Below are 22,281 nucleotides of genomic sequence, written 5' to 3' on the forward strand. Positions count from 1 at the left end.
ACCTAGTGTACAGAAATATTGGTAGCACTTAAGTGAAATTGGGTTTAGTTTGACAGAGTATTTCATGGTCAGGAAGGATGGAGTATAAGGAGTATTTCATGGCCAGTATAGGACTCCATAAGCAAATAGCTCAGACATCTAGCTTAAGACAACCTCAAAAATCTATTTATTGAATACAAGAGATGTCCCATTCATACCATTTATTAAAAACACAAACTAATGTTTACTTGTATCAAACATTCAACAATTTTAATATGCAATTTTTGTGTCGAGTCCATTGTCTCCAAAGTATTACACCAAACAAAATTCATGGAAGGATCATATCCAATTGATTTTGTCTATTCTCTTCATTCCATATCTGATAATTCAATTTCAGCACAGAATTCAAATTATGCCATTCTTTATTACTTAATTCCATATTTACAATAAAATTGAGTGACTAATATTTTATAACAACTTAATATAAAATGCATATTATTTTACAAAGACTACCATTGCAATTATTATAGTAATTGAAATTTGTAATCAAAATATTTTATCTACTGGACTTTTCTAGGTACAAATATCCAGTAGTGACCAGTCTCCAATTTGCACAACTAAAAATCATGAACGTTTTCAAAACAGTGAACAGTACAGTGTCAGGCTTTTTAAAGCTTTTATAAGAGCCCATCTATGCAGAAAATATATTAGACATATCCAATGTCTTGGTTATCCAGGTGTTATCCGATTGATTTTAAATAGATTTGTGCATCCATGAATACAGTGGACAGGCAAAATGAATGCATTAACCATTCATTAACTCACATTACTCATTTCTTGACAATATCACTCACATACTCTACCAAACATGAAAATAATAATTTGACATTTGATTTTATGCTGAAACAGTACATTTGATGAAAGATAAGCTGGATTTTAAATGATAAGATAATAACTCTTGAAGATATCCACTTCACATAATGTTGAAATTAGAAAAAAAAATCTAATTTAATTGTATTTAATTTGCTTGAAAAAGTAAAATATGAATTTTCTATCCCAAATCAAAAACACCTCCATGTCCATTAATATTCTAAGGTTATTTGGGCATACACTTTAAGCTTATAACAGAAATTAAAATCAATCAAACGTGTTGCTGAATGAGTTTTTCTCCCTACCAGTTACAGAGTAGTAAAGTTACAGCAACCATATTCTCAAACTCTGAGCTCAAAAGAGAAAAAAAAAATGATTTTAGCTGCCAAGACCATTTGACTTAGATTTTCCATTGAGCCACTCAACAATGAGGACATTCCTGATGGAATAATACTCTAATACCTCCAATGGAATGATTAAAAATTGGAATACAAAGTCAATCTTAAAACGTAAATGATCCACAAATCCTCCAAGAAATAATCTATGCATGGTGACATAGCAAATGTATTATTCTTTCTACAACATATGAGATTAATTTGATAGTACAAATTGAACACCAACCACTCTTACTGAAATTTAAGCAATGTGTCCTTTAGGCTGTGCAACTGAAAACACTTCCTAGTTTGTTGTTGAATTCGGGTTTTTTAAATGTATCTTTCAAATTAACAATCACAGCATGGTTATCTGCATTCTTCCTCATTTTCATCCTGATGCCCCTCAGTTCAAATGATAAACCCTCTTAATTTTTTTCTATATCGCCAATGAAAGGAAGTATTAGTTGGATAGATGGTATGCTAGATCTTGAATATTTGGGATATGTTATTCTATGACACGGCTAAAATTTAAAACAAAATATAATGAGGTTCCTCTCAAATAGCTCCCTAAGAAAACGATTCACATTCATCCACAAAAGATATTACCTATGGATTTGACCAAAGCAAAATCCCAAATTAAAAAATATTTTCTTGTTTTTCTGCAGTGTGACTAAGTTGGATCAATAATGGGAGAATTACATTAATTTTTAGAAATAACAAAATAATTCAGAATAAAAATTTGACAATTCCACATTTTTTCCTCTATTGTGCAATGTTCAGAGAATATAATCATGCCTTAATTATGTTATATTGAATTTTGAATAAATGCGTAATAGAAAATGTAATTAGGTGTAAACAACCCAATCAATTTCCTTTGGAGAAAACAATTGTTTTTGGAATTCTCTTGGATTTTTAAAAGTCATATACTTATCCTGTTTATAAAGTAAAATGACACAAGAGTTAACCAAGTTTTTGATGCATAACAATTCTGATCCCAGTGAGATATGGTTGATTATATGTACTTTCACTGCCACTAAAGTTATTTCGGCAATATTTTCAACCTATTGTAGACATGAAATGAACAATGCAAACTGGACACCAGCAACATGTGAACAGTCTGTGTTTCAGATCAAAATGGTGTGCAAGCCATGACCATTAAGTATGCAGCAGCACTGCTCCAATTCATGAATGAAATCATGTCCTTAGTAGTAGAATAAAATAGTGCCCTATGTACCATAAAACAATGAAATAATCAATCCCTAAACCAAAACAACCCATAGACAACTTTGCAGCAATTACAAGGTAGGATTTCTATACATATTTTAAACATACAAAAATAGATTGAGAATTGTTTTTGATTTATATCAAAGATCATTCATTGTCTATCTACATAAACAGCAAAAACACCTACATGGTGTGGAAAACACCAGTGAACCTGTAATTCATAACAGCTTGGTGAAAACTAAGGTAACAGTGCCTTAGGAATTCTGTGTTCAAGGTTGTCTGGATCAATGCACTTTAATAGCTGAATCCAACGTGGCCCTATGAAAAAAGATTTGAAATAAAGCATGAACAAATTTTATTCCATAGCAATAATTGGAACTGCAATAACTAGAAATGACAAACTTTTAAAATCTGAAGAAATGGATCATTCAGAACAACAACAATGGCTTAAGGTAGACTGGTTGTACAATCTAATCCAGTAAAGTGGCTACTGGACACCTGTGGCTAGTTGGGAGTTCACATGTAACCAATTGCGTTTTTGATCAAGTTATTTACAGATACCGTGGCTGTTCAAGTGATTTCAAGTCAAAGTTACACAAGGGATATATGAACATTTAGAATTTTGTGCAAGTTGGGCAAAAAATAAAAGGCAGCATGAATGATCATTGACCCAAAAACAGGAACTCGGTTACAGAAGGGGGTGTGATGGCTCTGCTAATAAGTAATGAAATCCAAACCTTAGCAAGGAATGACATAAAGTCAGAAGATGCAGAATTCTTGTGGGTAGAGTTAAGAAACTGCAAGGGTAAACATACTCTGATGGAAGTTATATACTGGCCTCCCATCAACATCCAGGTTGCAGGGTCAAATTACAGCAGGAGATACAATCGGCATGTAAGAAAGCCAATGTTACGGTGGTCCTGGAAGATTTCATTGTTCAGGTCGATTGGGAAAATCTGGTTGGTACTGGATTCCAAGAGAAGAAATTTGTAGAATGCTTAAGAGATGGCTTCTTAGAGCAGCTTGTGGTCAAGCCTACTGGGGAAAAGATCATTTTGGATTTGGCGTTGTGTAATGCATAATGCAATTAGAAAACTTAAGGTAAAGGAACCCCTAGGAGGTAGTGACCATAATATGATAAAATTCAAACTGCAGCTCAAGAGAAATAAGTTGAAATCGGATGCATCGGAATTACTGTTGACTAAAGGCAACTTCAGAGGCCTGACGAGGAGCTGGCTAAAGTTGATTGGAAAGGGACCCGAACAGGAATGCCAGTGGAGCAGCAATAGCAAGAGCTTCTGGGAGTAATTAAGAGGCAGGATCTTTTCATCCCTAAGAGGAAGATAGATTCTAAGGGGACATTGTGATGGATGTGGCTGACAAAGGAAGTCAAAGACAGCATAAAACTAAAGGAATAGGTATATATTGCAAAGACTAGTAGAAAGCTAAAGGATTGGGAAGCTTTTAAAATCAACATAAGGCAACTACAACGTTTCTTCAGATGTATAAAGAGTGAAAGAGCAGCAAGAGTGGACATTAGAGGGCTAGAAAATCATGCTGGAGAAGTAGTGATGGGGAATAAAGAAATGGCAGATGAATTGAATGTTTTTTTGCATCAGTCTTCATAACAGAAAACACCAGCAATGTGCCAGAAATTCTAGAGAAGAAGGTGCTTGGGTAGCTGAAAGGTCTGAAGGCGGAAAGTCACCTGGACCAGATGAACTACACCTCAGGGTTCTGAAAGCGGTAGCTGTAGATATTGTGGAGGCATTAGTAGTGATCTTTCAAGAATCACTAGATTCCGGGATAGTCCCAGAGGACTGGAAAATTGCAATTGTTACTCCACTGTTCAGGTAGGGAGCAAGTTAAAAAACAAGGAAATTATAGGTTAGCTTGACTTCAGTGGTTGGTAAGATTGTGGAGTCCATTATTAAGGATGAGGTTTTCGAGTAGCTGGAAATAGGCCAAAGTCAGCATAGTTTTGTGAAAGGGAGATCTTGCCTGACAAATCTGTTGGAATTCTTTGTGGATGTAAAAAGGAGGATAGACAAGGGAGAGTCAGTGGATGTCGTTTACTTGGATTTGTAATGTTGAGGCATTTGGAGTATTGTCAGCAGTTTTGGGCCCCATATCTGAGCACGGATGTGCTATCATTGGAGAGGGCCCAAAGGAAGTTTATGAGAATGATCCCGGGGATGATCGGGTTCACATATGGTGAATGTTTGACAGCTCTGGACCTGCACTTGTTGTATTGTAGAAGGACGGTGGCGGATCTCATTGAAACTTACAGAATAATGAAAAGCCCGGATAGAGTGGATGTGGCGAGGATATTTTTGCGATCAGAGGGCACAGCCTCAGAATAAAAGGATGTAACTTTAGAAAGGAGATGAGCAGGAATTTCTTGAGCCAGAAGGTCAGTGGAAATCATTGCCAAAGACGGCTGTGGAGGCCATGTCATTGTGTATTTTTAAAGTGAAGATTGACAGGTTCTTGATTAATAATGTGTCAAAGGTTTAAGGTGAAGGCAGGAAAATGGGGTTGGGAGGGAAAGATAGATCAGTCATGATTGAATGGTGGAGTAGATTCAATGGGCCAAATGGCCTAATTCTGCTGCTATGACCAGTCATCACATTCTATCCAAGCACATACTGAAATCACAACAATAGTGAGCAAGAATCTTGGATGATTTCCCTCTTCCTAACCTGGGTACTTGGTCTACTAACTTAACCAACACCAACTCAATTAGAGTAGGAATCGCATTTGGGCATTTGAGGGAGTAAGGATTTTCATAGTGATCTTTACAAACTGAGCTGCTGAGGGACTTCTGAATGGCTAGAATGTTTCATATCTAATAGATGTACTTGTACCAGTGCTCATGCACTTGTGTACAGTGCCGCTGAGTACGTTGCCCCAGCATGGTGCCACAGCGCTCATACTAGCAAGCTAGACGCCACCCTCAATGACACCATGTGGATCATCACCGGCTGCCTACACCCTACTCCGACGTATCTCCTGCCGGTGCTCGCAGGTATCGCACCCGCCAAGCTTCGCAGAGAGTTCTTCACTCATAGGCTGATGTGCAAGGCCCCATCGGACGCCAAACATCCTTTGCACCACCTCGCCCAGGATTCACAGCAACTGAGACCTCAACGCCTGTCATCTCGTCGCCCTTTCTCCCGTCAGGCAGTGACCCTCTGTGGCTCCAGTTTCAACATACTAGGAGCATGGAGAACCAGCTGGGAACAGACATCGCGACCTCCTCAATTCACTGCCGCACCGAACACCACAGCCCCACCCGGCTTGGACATGCCCCGCAAAGAGTGGGTCGCCCTGAACTGGCTCCGCACAGGGGTCAGCCAGTTCAATGCCAACATGCATCGTTGGGGGTTGCATTCATCAGCAGCCTGCGTGTATGGAGCAGACCAGCAAACAATGCATTTTCGACTGCACTGTCTTCCGTCCCCCTGGTGGAGGGGTAGACCTCATGGCCCTCGACAACAGCAGATTGAACTGGCTACATAATTTCTGCTGCCTCAATCGCAAGAAGAAGAATAATAAGATGTACTTCCTCTAGATGACTAGATGATTTTTGGTGAGTATGCAAATAAAGGAAAAACACCAATTTGAGGGAATTGATGTTACAATTGGCAACGTAGGAGTCAATTTCCTGGAAAATGAACTGATAATTAAGGAGGCTCAACTATGTCATCCAGGTGATAAAGAGATTGCACCACTCAGGAGTGGCCAATCTCAGCCTGGCCAGCTGCATTGTAAAACTTGTCCATTATAATATTGGGTTCCTGTGAAACACAATGAAGCTTGCTGCAGCTCATCTCAGATTTCCACACAAATAGGAACGTCAAAGATGTTAAAGATTGGATGCTGAACTATCTGGCCACTGCCTTCACTGCTGGCTGGGCCAACTGCTTAGCATCCAGTTGCCGATATCTTTTTCCATTTTTTGAACTTTAGAAAAATATGATTTAGAAAAATATGATTTGGAAATCAACTTCTAAAGGTCAACAGACGGAAAAAGATATTAGCTTTGATTTCAAGAAACACTGCAATGCAGATAGAACTGGACATAGACTGATCCATGCTGTAACTCACTGTACAGTGGTCACTCCACATCTCAACACCCTAACCTATTGATCTCAGTCTTAAAAGTTGTAATTGATCTCAGTGACATGAAAACACCTCAGCTCGTGCCAGTATTGGTAAAGCAACCAAATTCTGACTAGTTAAAATTTAAATTTAACCCTGACATCTGATATTGTGGCACATTCAAAGACAAGCACAGCCACTGTTCAATAAATAGCACATTGAAGCAAGTTCAGCTCATAGTGCACAGACTGATTACACCTGCCATATATTGCAAAATTGTTTCCAGCATGTCAATTGTGCTACATGATACCTCCAAGGCTGTACCAAGCAACAGACTACTTTTGTGTTTTTCTGTAAACTGCTGTGTCATCGATCTCGATGCCAAGGATAACAATGACCACTCCAAACATCAAAGGGAGAATCATGTCCCAAGGAAATGAGTTCAAACTGAGGAAGCCTTAAAATATGCTATTACAAGAAAAATATTTCTTAAGCTAGGCATTTACCTGATTCTGATCTTCCAGTTCCTCCACATCATCCTCCATGTCCTCCAGAGGTTCTTTTAATTCCTGCATGAGCGATATCTATTTGGGAAAATAGTAAATTAGTAAAGTTTAGATGTATAATAATTAAACAGAAATAAACATAGAACAGTACAGCACAGGTAGAGGCCCTTCAGCCCACAATGTCTGTGCTGGACATTATGCTAAGACCAATTATCTGTCTACACATAATCCATATTCTTCCATTCCCTGCATTTCCATGTGTCTATCCAAAAGTCTCTTAAATGCCACTATCGTATCTGCTACCACTACTACCCACTGCAACGCATTCAAGGCATTCGCCGCCCTTTGTGTAAAAAAAAAAGTGCCCTGCACATCTTGCAACTTTGCCTATCTCATCTTAAAACTATGCTTTTAGTATTAGATATTTCTATTCTGGGAAAAAGGTTCTGTCTACCCTATCCATGCCTCTTATTTTATATACCTCTGCCAGGTCTCCCCACAACATCCAGCATTCCAGAGAAAACAAGCCAAGTCTGCCCAACCTCACCCCATAGCTAATATCTCCCAACCCAAGCATCATTCTGGTAAATCTCCTCTGCACCCTTTTCAATGCCCCCACTTCCTTCCTGTATCGGGGCGGCCAGAACTGCACACAATACTCCAAAATGCGGCCTAGTCAAAGCTGAAGGGCAGTAAATCTTATCATCTAACAAAATCTTCTATTACATCTGACACACAATTTCTAAGTGTATTTAGCTATTTGTTTTCCCCAACAAAAAATCAATATAACATCAATATATTTTCTTGTAAGCAGCAATATAATGCTCATTCTAGAAAGTAACAATGCGTGTAATAACACTGAGTTGACCCTCTGCCTACTTCATCACCATGTTTCTGGCCATAGTTTTGATAACTTGGTGAATCCCAAACGTTTATGACAACAGAATTTGAAAACCATTAGAAAAATAGCTCAGTGATGTTAACAAGCTCTTATAAATTACTTCAAACAACACAAGAACTCTCCACGTGTTGAGAAAGATTCTGATGACTGCATAATGCATTCCAATTAATGAATTCTGAATCATACTGGGTCCCAAGACAACATTACTGTGTTTCCTCACATGCACACTGGTGGTTCCATTGTGCACTTTTGTATTTTCACCCGAGAATTTGATCTACTGCATATTAAACTGTGTTACACACAGGAACTTTGCTTTCTTCAGTTTTCCCTTCTTCTCCAGATGCTTCTGATTTATTACATTTATAAAAATTCGAATGATATATCAGGGACATCGTCCCAACCAATTACATACTAATGCAGTATTTTTGTCTTTTCCTTCACGTAATGCATCCCTGCCTCTATATTTTGTAAACGTTATTCCAAAGTACACAATGTAAAGGGATGACAAAAAGTAACCCTACAATTCCATCCCAATACACTCTTTTGTCCCCCCTGCAAGTCTAACTCTCCATTCCTGCCTCCCTAAACATCAGCTCAATCCATTACCAGAGAACTCGAAAAGGAATTATCACATCCTTTCCTGTGAGCGGGGAATAGATGGAATTGACTGCACAAGAGGCAGAGGAAAATGGTATGGATCTGTAAGGTGTGAACCACCACATTTACTCTGCGTCTAATACGAGTTTTGTTTCTGAAAAAAACAAAATCCCACCAATTGGAACTAGAATTGTCACTCACCTTCTCAAATATGGGATCTTGTATATCTTTGTACACAGCCCGAGTGTGTATGTGAACAACAGCATCGTGAACGGTGAGGTAAAACATGTCCTTTTTCACAGTTTCATCAAAAAAGCCACATTTCTCCAATTTCTTCACAACGTGATCTGGAATTTTAAAAGATTGAAAGGAATTTCTAAATGATTAAAAATTGTCTGAAGAAGGGTCTCGACCCGAAACGTCACCCATTCCTTCTGAGATGCTGCCTGAACCGCTGAGTTACTCCAGCTTTTTGTGATACCTCCAAAAATTATACCCTGTGATTTCAGCCAAAATAGATCAGAGCTTTTATTACTAAGTATGGTAATAGAGAAAAATTTAAATGGTAATATCTTTTCTGTACAAATTAAGGAAAAAATCCTTGAACCAAAATGGACTTTTTCCAAGTCATCTAATTAATATTGAATCCTCAGAGACAACCTGCAGATCAGTGACATTATTGCCTGGGAGGGTTGCTTGATTCATGAGGATTGCAATTAATTACCATTGATCACTGGTGTGGAGCACTGTGTTGGGTATAATTGGTAGTCCAGTCCATTAAGCAAATCTATATAATTGCGATTGCTATAAACTGCTGATGACAGTGGGCAGCCTGACAACATGTACATTTCAAGTGAATGATACTAAAATCATCACTAAGTATGATAATTTTTAAATGTTCTAGCACGCAAGCAGTTTCAGAAGCATTCAAAATCTACAGGAAATAAAGAAAATTACAAAATAATATCAAGACAATTTAGGTGATTTTTATGTCAAAGATTTTGAAAAGACCTCATCTTTCCCCAATGTAGCAATATATTATCATATCATATCATATATATACAGCCGGAAACAGGCCTTTTTCGGCCCACCAAGTCCGTGCCGCCCAGTGATCCCCGTACATTAACACTATCCTACACCCACTAGGGACAATTTTTACATTTACCCAGCCAATTAACCTACATACCTGTCTCTGTTCAAATGAATGGGTTCACAGATGCCAGATTTATGCATCTATTGCTGCACTCCAGAGTTACACAGTTCCACAGGGAGCCCAGTAGCAGAGTGCACTAACATATTTCACAAGCAAGGATTTGTCAGCAAAGTACAAAACTCCATGCTCAGAAATAGATGTGCTAGAGTCCACAACTCGCAGGCATTTATGCAAATACTGATAGTTCTCTATGGAACAGTTGGCAAAACAGAGGGAAAAAAAATTGGCTATATTTTGCTTGTGCATTTTTACTCATTTACAAAAGATTAGTCATTATTCACAATTCAATTACCTTCATATGCTGCCACATAAACATCAACGCCTATTCGACTAAATTGCTTGACCACCTGTAATAAATAATAATGTTCATGTTAGCAGGGGCCTTCTTTAAACACCATATTCAATATTATAATATTGAATATGGTCGGGAGTCATTTAGACTCCGGGGAGTTTCCCCCGCCGGGAGCCATTTAGACTCATTTAGTCATTTTCCCCAGCCGGGAGTCATTTAGGGAGTTTCCATCAGAATAAACCTAAAGGAAAAAAATCTTCATTTGTAGATGGAAATAAAGCAGAAAATGTAAGACATACTCGAGTGGTGAAAGGTCATCGATCTGAAATAATAATTCTCTCACACAGATTGGCACTTTTTGGGAAATAAAAGAAAAGTGAAAAGTGAATGAAGAGTGGAAAATGGGAACATAGCCCAAGTGGGGAACTACAGGGTCTGAAAGTTAATGAGAAGGATTAAAGAGGTGCTGTGCTTCATCACCAGTTACAGAATATAAAGGAAATTCAATTACATACAGCTCATATCTCTCCATTCCCTAGATATCCAGATGCTTGTCCCAAAGTCTCTTAAATGGCACTATCGTATCTGCCCCAATCACCATAGGACAGCACGGTGGCGCAGTGGTAGAGCTACTGCCTTACAGCGCCAGAGACCCGGGTTCGATCCTGACCATGGGTACTGTCTGTATGGAGTTTGTACATTCTCCCCGTGACCTGCGTGGGTTTTCTCCGAGATCTTCGGTTTCCTCCCACATTCCAAAGACGTACAGGTTTGTAGGTTAATTGGCTTTAAATGTAAAATTGTCTCAAGTGTATGGAGGGAAGTGTTAATATGCAGGGATTCATGGTCGGTGCAGACTCAGTGGGCCAAAGGGCCTGTTTCTGTGCTGTATCTCTTAAAAAAAACACCCACAACAACGCATTCCAGGCACGTGATATCTGTGTAAAAATAGGTGCCTCATACATCTCCTTTAAACTTTGGACCTCTCACCTTAAAGCTATGCCCTCTAGTATTTGACTTTTCGATCTTGGGGAAAAAGGTTCTGACTGTCTATTCTATCTGTGCCTCTCATAATTTTATTTATTTCTATTAGGTCTCACCACATCTTCCAGCAAAAACAATCCAAGTCTATCCAACCTCTCGCTGTAGCCGATACCCCTAATCCAGGAAGCATTCTGGTAAACCTCCTTTGCATGCTTTCCAAAGTCTCCACATCCTTTCTGTAATGGGGCAACCAGAACTGCACGCAATACTCAGGAAAATACTCAGATTTCAGAATTAACAGTAATCCATTTTTCTGCATTTCTGCCAAGGGTTGAACTCATCCGAGATACTGGTTAAGTCCCATTTATAATACATGCAGAAGAAAAGCTGGGAGAGTGGAATTTGGTGGACTTATGTAAACAGTGAAATGGCAGAGAAGGAGCAAGTTCTTTCCTCAGCTAGTTAAGCATCAAGAGAACTCAAAGGGGTGCAAGCCAGAGACATGAAGATTTTGCAGGGTTGCTCCAACTCGGACCCATAAACAGTACAGAGTGGTTCAATATAAATACTGCGTTACTGAATAATTTTTGAACAAAACTTCTCAATTTCAGTATTGAGCCTCACTTGCTGGCAGCATACGTAGTAGAAGTATGAGCACCTGTTGTGCACAAAAAATGAATTTAACACTTTTCATTAGACGCTCCTTTTTAAGGGAAGGAGTTCATACGTTCTTACTCATTTTAATCTGAAAACACTAATAATGTATCATGTCTACACAATCTCAGTGGAAATTTTTTAAAAGCAAATGCTATGCATCTGAATTATAACTTATTATAATTGGAAATACAATCTATATTGAAAATATTTTGTGATTTACTTTTCATGAGTTAATGCATGCGAGCCTAAGCACTTTCCCCTTTTAAATGCTGACCGAAAAGTTACATATTTTTGATTTTTTTTTTTTTTTTTAAACAAAACTTTCACACTGATACTAGTTACACCAAATGTTTACTTACCATTTTTAAAATCCGGACTCCTACAATGTCAATAAATGACACCGCACCAAAATCAAAAATAAGGCTGTGAATGGTAACTTTAGGGACCAAAACTTTGATCGGGAGTTCAGAATTCCAGTCAACTTGGATTTCCACTTCCTTTGTTGGGATATCTGATTCTTGTTCTTCTTCAGCGTCCTCATCATCCTCAAAGCCCTCATTGGCAACACTTCCATCAGTTACAATCCCCTCCTAGAAATAGGAACACAATTTCTGAACAGGACTGCTTGACAATTAATAATTTAGATCACCGTGAAATTTATCTCGCAAAGAAAAACATGGGGAAATTAATTTTTAAACTATCTGCGAAAGAACATAGACAGGAAAAGCTGGGGTTACAGCAGCCAGATTGGAAGATGTACATTTGTGGAAAAATGTGAAGTTGTGCACTTCGATAGAATGAACAGAAAGAATAGACAGAGCCTCATGAGGGACAGACAGCATGGCTTTGTCTGAGACAGGGCATGTCCTATCAACTTGATTGAGATTTTTTTGAAGAGGTAATCAATGAGGGCAGGGCAGTGGACGTTGTCTGCATAGATTTTAGTAAGGCAAATCCTCCATGGTAGGTTGATCCAGAAGGTCAAGATGCAAGGGATCCATGATGACTTGGTCGCGTGGGTTCAAAACTGGCTTATTCATGAAAGGCAGAGAGTTGTGGTGGAAGTTGTTATTTTGGCTGGAGGTCTGTGACCAGCAGAGTTTTGCAACGATCTGCTTGAAATATATATAAATGATTTGGTTGTAAATGTAGATGGGTTGGTTTGTAAGTTTGCAGACATCACCAAAATTGGTGGAGTTTCAGACAGCAAGGAAGGTTGTCAAAGGATATCGATCCACTACGGAAATGGGCAGAGAAATGGCAGGTGGAGTTTAATCCTAGCAAGTGCGAGTTTTCACACTTTGGGAGGTCAAGTGCAAGGGCAAAGTTGACAGTTAATGGCAAGACCCTTAATAGCATTGATGTACAGAGAGACCTTGTGATCCAAGTCCAGATCTCCCTAAAAGTGGCCACACAAGTAGTTAGTGGTAAAGAGGGTGTATGATATGCTTCACTTCATTGGTCAGTTCACTCAGTGTAAGAGCCAGGATGTCATGTTGCAGCTCTATAGGACTATAATTAGGCACATGTTGAGTATTATGTGCAGTTCTGGTCACCCCCTTACAGGAAGAACGTGGAGGCTTTGGCGAGGGCACAGAAGAGATTTACCAGAATGCTGTCTGGATTATAAAGTATTAGCTATATTAAAGAGGATGGACAAATATGGACTGTTTTCTCTGGAATGTTGGAAGTTGAGCAGAGACCGGAAAGAATTATACAAAATTTAGGAGAAACAAAAATAGGAGAGACAATCAGAACTCTCTTCCCAGGGTAGAAATATCAAAGACTAGAAGGCATAGTTTTAAGCATGAGAGGGGTAAAATTGAAAGGAAATGTACAGAAATAGTAGACCAAAGGGCCAGTTCTTGTGTTGCACTGTTCTATATTCTATGTTCTAAAATAAATGGTGATTTATATGTGTCGTGGTGAGAAAGTAGTACATGTTTTTCAGGGAGATCTGGGTGTTCTGGTTCATGAGGCATAGAAAGTAAACATGCATGTGGAGCAAGCTATTAGGAAAGCAAATGGTCTGTTGGTCTTTGTTCCAAGATAAATAGAGTACAAAAGTCAAAGTCTTGCAAATTTTAATTTATTTTATTGTCATGTGTACTGAGGTACAGCGGAAAGCTTTTTTGTTTTGTCCTATCCAGTCAGCAGAAAGGCAATACATGACTACGATCGAGCTGTCCACATTGTAAAGATACAGGATAAAGGAAATAATGTTTAATGCAAGATAATGTCCAATAAAGTCTGAATAAATATAGTCGAAAGGTCTCCAATGAGGTAGATGGTAGGTCGGGACCACTCTCTAGTTGGGATAGGATGGTTCAGTTGCCCGATAACAGCTGGGAACTGTTGTGTATGGTATTAATGTAACCATATTTGGAGTAATGTGTATGGTTTTAAGCTCTTGCTGCAGGGTACATATTGACTTTGAATCAATGAAGGACACATTCTCCAAATATGACGGTTGCTCAATAAACAGATATAATGCGAGATTGGTTTGTACTCACCGCAATTTAGAAAATTTAGTGGGCTTGGCAGAAATATTATAGAGAGGGTACATTCTCATGGTGGAGGGTTTAGATCTTCAGAGCAGAGTCTTACCATTAGGGGACGGAGATGAGGAGAAATCCCTTTATGCTGGACTTCTCTAGCTCAGAGGGCTGTGGATGATCGATGTTCGAGTATATTTGTCAGAGATCAACAGGTTTTGTATTCCAAGTTGTTCAGACATATTGGTGATTTAGCAGTATTAGGGCAATATTTCCAGATGTTGATGAAATCAAGACCATATTTACGTACTAGTGAAGGCCAATCTAATATTTGTTCATATATTATTGGATCGCAAGATAAAGTATTGGAACTTCCGTACAGTAGAATTGAATGTTAAGTTCCATACTTCTGAATCCATAAGTTTGTTCCTTCATTATCAGGGATCGGTCTTGATATGGTTCCCCCTGGTGTGCATGGAAGGACTGGGGTGTATCAAATAAAAATCCAGTTCCTAAATTAGACTAACTAAGGATCAATCCCTAACATTGAATGTCTTACTCCAATGGATGCAGATATAAAGCACTGGGAAGCAAGTTATTCTATTTCTTATTTCAATTTACTTACATTTTTTAACGATAATCACATCAGTATTTTAGTTAATTAGTTCTTTTTATTATTAAATTCATATTCAATAGAACTTAAATATTAACAGTCGAAATGTTAGTCGCTTAAACACTATTAATTGACACTCAGCTTTTACAGTCGGTAAATATGAGAGTAAGGCTTTGCCAGATGTTATGTTTTACGGGTAGGAGTTCTTCTGTGCACTAATGGGGATCTCATCACTGGTGGAATCCAGGATGATTCAGGCCAGTAAGGTAGGCCCACCACATCTGGAATTTATAGGTATGATTTCAGGCAGCAGAGCCAGACTATAAAGTTGAATGAGAGGACATTGTGATTCACAAATCTACTGGAATTTTTTGAGGATGTAACTAGGAAAATTGACAGGGGAGAGTCAGTGGATGTGGTGTACCTCGACTTTCAGAAAGCCTTCGACAAGGTCACATAGGAGATTAGTGGGCAAAATTAGAGCACATGGTATTGGGGGTAGGGTACTGACATGGATAGAAAATTGGTTGACAGACGGAAAGCAAAGAGTGGGGATAAATGGGTCCCTTTCGGAATAGCAGGCAGTGACCAGTGGGGTACCGCAAGGTTCGGTGCTGGGACCCCAGCTATTTACGATATACATTAATGACTTAGATGAAGGGATTAAAAGTACCATTAGCAAATTTGCAGATGATACTAAGCTGGGGGGTAGTGTGAATTGTGAGGAAGATGCAATAAGGCTGCAGGGTGACTTGGACAGGTTGTGTGAGTGGGCGGATACATGGCAGATGCAGTTTAATGTAGATAAGTGTGAGGTTATTCACTTTGGAAGTAAGAATAGAAAGGCAGATTATTATCTGAATGGTGTCAAGTTAGGAAGAGGGGATGTTCAACGAGATCTGGGTGTCCTAGTGCATCAGTCACTGAAAGGAAGCATGCAGGTACAGCAGGCAGTGAAGAAAGCCAATGGAATGTTGGCCTTCATAACAAGAGGAGTTGAGTATAGGAGCAAAGAGGTCCTTCTACAGTTGTACCGGGCCCTGGTGAGACCGCACCTGGAGTACTGTGTGCAGTTTTGGTCTCCAAATTTGAGGAAGGATATTCTTGCTATTGAGGGCGTGCAGCGTAGGTTCACTAGGTTAATTCCCGGAATGGCGGGACTGCCGTATGTTGAAAGGCTGGAGCAATTAGGCTTGTATACACTGGAATTTAGAAGGATGAGGGGGGATCTTAGTGAAACATATAAGATAATTAGGGGATTGGACACATTAGAGGCAGGAAACATGTTCCCAATGTTGGGTGAGTCCAGAACAAGGGGCCACAGTTTAAGAAGGGGTAGGCCATTTAGAACGGAGATGAGGAAGAACTTTTTCAGTCAGAGAGTGGTGAAGGTGTGGAGGCCAGTTCGTTGGATGCTTTCAAGAGGGAGCTGGATAGAGCTCTTAAGGATAGCGGAGTGAGGGGGTATGGGGAGAAGGCAGGAACGGGGTACTGATTGAGAGTGATCAGCCATGATCGCATTGAATGGCGGTGCTGGCTCGAAGGGCTGAATGGCCTAATCCTGCACCTTTTGTCTATTGACATTGTGATTCAACGAAAGGGGGGATTTAACAAAAGTCATTGCGAGGTATCATGCATGTGCATTATAAACAAGGAATGGTTAAGGCCGAGATAAAGCTATTGGAAGAAAGATAGTGATTGTATTGTGACAAGTACAAGATGAAACAGATAAAATTAGATCCATGGAATAACTTTGTTGAGAGGCAGCCGATTGTGTGCCAACAATATTGAAGAGAATGGAGTAAGATAAAAAGGCTATAATACATTTTCCCCTCATTTTTCAGAAAAGGCCAGAATTTATCATTGTATAAAGAAAGCAACTTAAAAGTAACTTCACCTTTGTTGCTCTTAATTGGCCCTTCTTTATAAGTGATTGAATCTTCTTCAATGCTTTTGTTCGCTTATTAAACACTCGAACTGGATTAAATCCAACCTGAAACAATTCCATTATAGAAATGTAAGTAACAGAAATAAAAATAAATATTTAAAGAGATTCATATTACGTATCTAAAGCTTATACTCACAACGCTATTAAGTCTCTCTTTAAAATAATCAACACTTCCAAAAAATAAAGGAGAAGAAAATCTGAAGATCTTCACGCCATTTGGTTCAATAAGCTGCCAGGGGAAAAGATTCTCCATTAAAACATTGAAATTTTGAATATTATTTTGGAAAACAAGATTTATACAAATTTAAATAAACTTACATTTTTGTATCTCTTCATGTTCTTGTAGATGTCGGTGTTTGGTACATTACCTAGAGCAGTGGAAACTGGGCTAAAAGATGAACATTGAATTTAATAGATGAAGATTCCATTCAGTATGTGATAAATATAATTTGTATGCCATTCCAAAAAGGTCTAATCAAATACTTACAACTGGGTTCTAAGGACAACAGTAAGAAGTTCAAAGCACACACCAGCTAAAAGCCCCAGATCTAATCCCAGAAGGATGGATGCAATCCAGGTCACAACCCATATCAGCTACAGAAAAACAAGACAATGTTAGTCAGAGCACAATCCTTTGAAGCACGGCACGCTTTTTTAAAACAAAAAAACTTGCATGATTGAGTTATAAATCTATTATCACAGTAACTACATATGCACAATATAAATTAACAAAAATATACCATTCCCATTTCACCTTCCAGTACATTTACGGTGTCATATTTCTTCTTGTTCTGTTTTTAAAATAGTATTATATAGTATTGGCAAAAGTTTAACAAGATTGGTTTTACTTGGATGCTTTTTGTTGATGGATGTTGCTTCGGTGAGAAATTGTCTTTCATGTCATATCTTTTGTCTCCATTACCATGACCGATGCATGGGTGCATTCAAATTGATATCACAACAAGAGAAACTTTGTAAAATATGTCCTACACATACAATTAGCAAAACCTTCATGCCCAATTCTTAAAGTGTTTACAAGGATGTTGCCAGGACTAGAGGGTCTGAGCAAAAGGCAGAGGTTGAGTAGGCTGGGACTCTATTCCTTGGAGTGCAGGAGGATGAGGGGTCATCTCATAGAGGTGTATAAGATCATGAGAAGAATAGATTGGATAGATGCACAGAGTCTCTTGCTCAGAGTAGGTGAATCGAGGACCAGAGGACATAGGTTTAAGGTGAAGGGAAAAGATTTAATTGAAATCTGAGGGGTAACTTTTTCCACACCAAGGCTGGTGGATGTATGGAACCAGCTGCCAGAGGAGGTAGTTGAGGCAGGGACCATCCCAACATTTAAGAAACAGTTAGCCAGGTACATGGATAGGACAGGTTTGGAGGGGATAGGGACCAAATGCTGGCAGGTGGGACTAGTGTAGCTGTGGGCAAGTTGGCCAAATGGCCTATTTCCACACTTCTATGACTCTATGCTGTTTGTACAAGAACTGCATTCTTTTTAAAATACTCACACAATCAACTCTGTTTTGTCTCCACAACACTGGAACATCAAAGAATTGCCAGAACATTCCCTTCAAATTGGCAATGACAATTGCTGCCAGCACAGCCTGAAAAAAAAATTAAGAATAGATTAAAGTTACGATGTTTGTACAATTCAAAACCCAGTTAATGGTTTTGTTATATCCGTAAAAATAATCTTCCAGTTTGTAAAATGGAGATAGAGGGGTGTAAATAAAGACAAAGGAGACTACAGATGCTGGAAACCAGAACGGAAAAGACTAAAACTCAGCAAATCAAGCAGCATCTGTGCAGGGTCATGATCCAAAAACGTCAACTTGAACCTGTTGCCTCAGCAGATACTATTTAACCCACCGTTTTTGCAGAGTTCTGATATTTGAGTTGTAAATGAAGCTTTGTATCAAATTGATAGAAAGCATTATCAATGTAAAAATACAATTCATCATGCAACATAAATTTTTAGCATCCCAATTGATATTTATATATGCTTGTTGACTGTGCTTTCAGTATTCTGACAAAATGGATGCTGGGATGAATTTGCAGGACCCATGTGACACAAGTGGCCAGTTGATTCCTCTGAAAACTGCAAGATAATACAAGTCTCTGGCACATCGCCTCAAAGGAGATGGCAGGGTATTCTAAAATCAACTTTTCTTAAAGCAGCTCTTTATCATCAGGGCTAAAAATCAGAAAATAATCTTGATGTCCCACAATCTTATCAAGACCTACTGATGATGTGTCTACCAGTTCATTCTGGGGAATGCAGGACATTGGGAGAATCAGCTGAAGCACAAAAAATTGCAAGTGGAAGCGGAGAAGGAAAAATTGTCCTTTTTTTTTTTTTTTTAAATATTCATTTTTCAGGATCTGGACGTTAGTTTCACGGCTAACATTTATTCTGGATTTGGCTTTAACTGAGAACCAGCAAACAATCAACTACATTGGAGTTCAACATATGCCAGATTGAGCAAAGATGGAGATTTCTTGTACGCTGATGGACATTAATAATCTAGATGGAAGTTTACAACGATCCAGCAATTTGTGGTCACCTTTAGCTGTTTAATTATAAATTGCAGGTTATTAATCAAATTGAAATTCACAGTTGCCAAGATGGAATTTGACCTTAGGTCTAGTTTATGAGCCCAGTCCTTTGAATTACATGTTTAGTATCATAACAAATGCGCCATATTCAATATACCAAACCTTTTCCCCATTCAATATCAGTGAATGGCAGCAGGAGCCAGGACTTTATAGCTGATGTGGATTGGTGAGGGAACAGTGCTCTTGAAGGGTTAGAAGCATTGTGTGCAGTTTTGGGAATGTTTGAAAATCCAAAACAAGTGCATGTATAAATGTTTAGCCAAATCAGGGTACTGCAGTGCAGCATGGCGATTTTACAGGCCTCCCAGACGTGCCTCAGGGAAGAGAGTCATGACTGCAGTGACAAAGATCTCTTTACAATGTTTTCTGCTCAGTATTAAGCAGGTTCGAAAGAAGCAAAGAAAAAAAACAAAGGGCTACATGCTCTTCAGTATAACTATCATTATTTCTCCATGAAGCTCCCTGCTAATCCCAAAGGAATTGCCTGTTAGACAGAATATGTCAAAGGTAGGAAATATGTAGCTAACACGTTCACATGCAGCTAACCCTATTAAAAAAAGGTGCAAGATAGTGGACTGTAGCAGCTAACAAATGGGAAGCACAAGGCTATGGGCATTACACAACCTGCCCAGTGAAGGGGACCATATTGACATCACATTTGTCCCTCCGGGTAAAACAGTAGTTAGGAAAAGCAGGAAATTATGTGACAAGAGGTACATGGGAGAACATTCACTGACATGACCACTGAGGAAACACACAGAATACAAATAGGGAAATAATCTGTTTGCAAAGTGTTTCCGTAAAATCCCCAAGAGTTCTTAGGGAAGGAATATTAGGTTTGTCGGCCTGCATAATTGATGTAGGGTTGATTATTTGAAAGAATATTGCTGAGGCCCATCTGTTTAACATGTCATTTCTGATAATGCAAAAGATGAATTGGAATTTGAATGAACGGCCAATTTAATGCTCTGCCGTACTGCCCGAGATGGTAAATCAAAATCTCTGCAACATCCTTCCGTTGTCCAATTTTTCAGTGTTGATATCTCAACTAAGATTTTTATTTATTTTTATTATATTTAGATTGGAACATCCCAAAAAATCTTGTTGGTCGGTGTGGGCAGTCACAACCCTCTGCAAACGTGAAATCTGTTTGATCAACGCCTGCCTCTGTGAAAAAAGTGGTGAGATGGCTGCAGTGACTAAATGTGGTTAAAACAAAACATGTTTCACATGGCCCCCAAAAGTAAATTGATGGCAAATCTGCCCTGCCTGCCAAAAAAACACTTGTGAATTAGTGCAGGAAACACCCTGATCATTAAATGTTGAGACTTCATGTTGCTTTCTCTATTTGATTCAAGGAACAAAAAAAGTTATTTTACAAATAATCAAAGATCATTCCATTTGCTTTTTGCAGCAGTATGCTTTGGCAAACATACAGAAGGGTGCGGGAATAGTAATTTAATGGCATGGTTATTATCACCATTCAGAACTAAATGATGACGAATATTGTCTCCTGCTCAGGCAATAAATCTTGAGTAAATTAGATGCCAAATGATATGCATTTCTGTGGTGTAGAGCTTGTGCAAAACTATTGAGTGAACCAGAAGAACACACAATGAGCTTGCACCCTGGCACCAACTTGGATGAGATACCATCATCTTTAGTTATGACGGCTGGGTGGGGACGAGTCACTGCGGAGCAGAAATAACAACTCTGAACAATGTCAACAGGGCTTCAAAAAGCACAGGCAACTTTAAAATTTGCAAAGTCATATCAAGAAAGAACTCCTCAAGAATGATAGGCTGCACTCCAAGTCAGAGTTAACAAGATCATTTCTTTTCTTGGAAACCATTACTGAATCACTCCCATAATTTCTGGAGATAACATGCCATGAGAATATAATGTTACCTTCTGCAGCGGTTCAAGTAGCTTTCCAACTACCAGGATGGCAATCATTACAATTACTGCAGTTAAAAGCCCAGCAATCTGCAATAAACACATGCGAAAATATTTACAAAGTCATTTATGTTAACAAGTAACATTTCTATTGCAGTACAGGATTTAAAAAAATACATGTGATGCAAGATCCCCCCCATTTTGTTTATTCATAAAACACAATCGAAAACATCGTGCCACTGACAAACACTTGTACCAAATTAAGTCATTGAATAATATAGCACAAAAGGTCAGAAGAAATAGTAGGCCCATCATGCCTCCACTGCTTCAATAACATTACCGCTGACTTCCGACCTCTGTGCAGGAAACAATCTCCAACCTCACGTCTCTTGATTACATGGCTATCCAACATATCAATCCCCGTGTTGAGAAGACATGACCAAGCCTCCTCGGCCATCTGGTGTAGAAAATTCCAAAGATTTCTCTATTCTCTGGGTGAAGAAACCTCTCATCTGTCATGAATTGCTGATCCCTTATTTTGAAGCTGTGACTGCTAATTCTAGATACTCAGCCAAGAGAAAAACATTTTTTGCGACTGCTCCCATAAGTAGAATTCAATCAGAACGGTATCTATCCTGACTGGGTCATCAAAATATCTCAAATTAATCCCAATTCCTGCCCTAGTCCATGATCTTGGATTTTTTTCAATTCCAATTCTGTCCCTTTTGAGAATTAATGTACATTTTGCTTTCACCATCCTTTTTGTCAGAGCATTCCAGAACCTAGTATCCCATTGCCGAAAGTTAGCTCGCTTCATTTAACCCCATGCTCTTTTCCTAACTATCCAAAATCTAGATTTTCTATTTACACGCCACAGAGTATGCAGCTTGGAAACGGGTCCTTCAGCCCAACTTGTCCATGCCGACCAAAATGCCCCATCTAAGCTGGTATCATTTGACCATGTTTGGCCAAGATCCTTCTAAACCTTTACTATCCATCA

At 38.8% G+C, this 22,281-nt stretch overlaps 1 protein-coding gene across 4 annotated transcripts in view; it reads right to left on the bottom strand.

Moving 5' to 3' along the window:
* Nucleotides 1-203: 203 nt before the first annotated feature.
* slc26a4 (solute carrier family 26 member 4) overlaps nt 204-22,281 on the bottom strand; it is a 55,238-nt gene continuing 33,160 nt past the window's right edge. For all 4 annotated transcript variants that reach the window (XM_078419826.1, XM_078419825.1, XM_078419824.1 and 1 more), the window contains 11 exons: nt 21,294-21,371; nt 18,278-18,373; nt 17,245-17,351; nt 17,076-17,145; nt 16,894-16,986; nt 16,707-16,802; nt 12,061-12,291; nt 10,061-10,115; nt 8,757-8,902; nt 7,058-7,135; nt 204-2,765 (listed from right to left, as the gene is read on the bottom strand). In XM_078419826.1, coding sequence (XP_078275952.1) covers nt 2,742-2,765; nt 7,058-7,135; nt 8,757-8,902; nt 10,061-10,115; nt 12,061-12,291; nt 16,707-16,802; nt 16,894-16,986; nt 17,076-17,145; nt 17,245-17,351; nt 18,278-18,373; nt 21,294-21,371 — 1,074 coding nt within the window. In that variant the 3' untranslated portion in view covers nt 204-2,741. The remainder of the gene's footprint in view (nt 2,766-7,057; nt 7,136-8,756; nt 8,903-10,060; nt 10,116-12,060; nt 12,292-16,706; nt 16,803-16,893; nt 16,987-17,075; nt 17,146-17,244; nt 17,352-18,277; nt 18,374-21,293; nt 21,372-22,281) is intronic.

This window comes from Rhinoraja longicauda, chromosome 23, assembly GCF_053455715.1.
Source record: "Rhinoraja longicauda isolate Sanriku21f chromosome 23, sRhiLon1.1, whole genome shotgun sequence".
Classification (NCBI taxonomy): domain Eukaryota; kingdom Metazoa; phylum Chordata; class Chondrichthyes; order Rajiformes; family Arhynchobatidae; genus Rhinoraja; species Rhinoraja longicauda.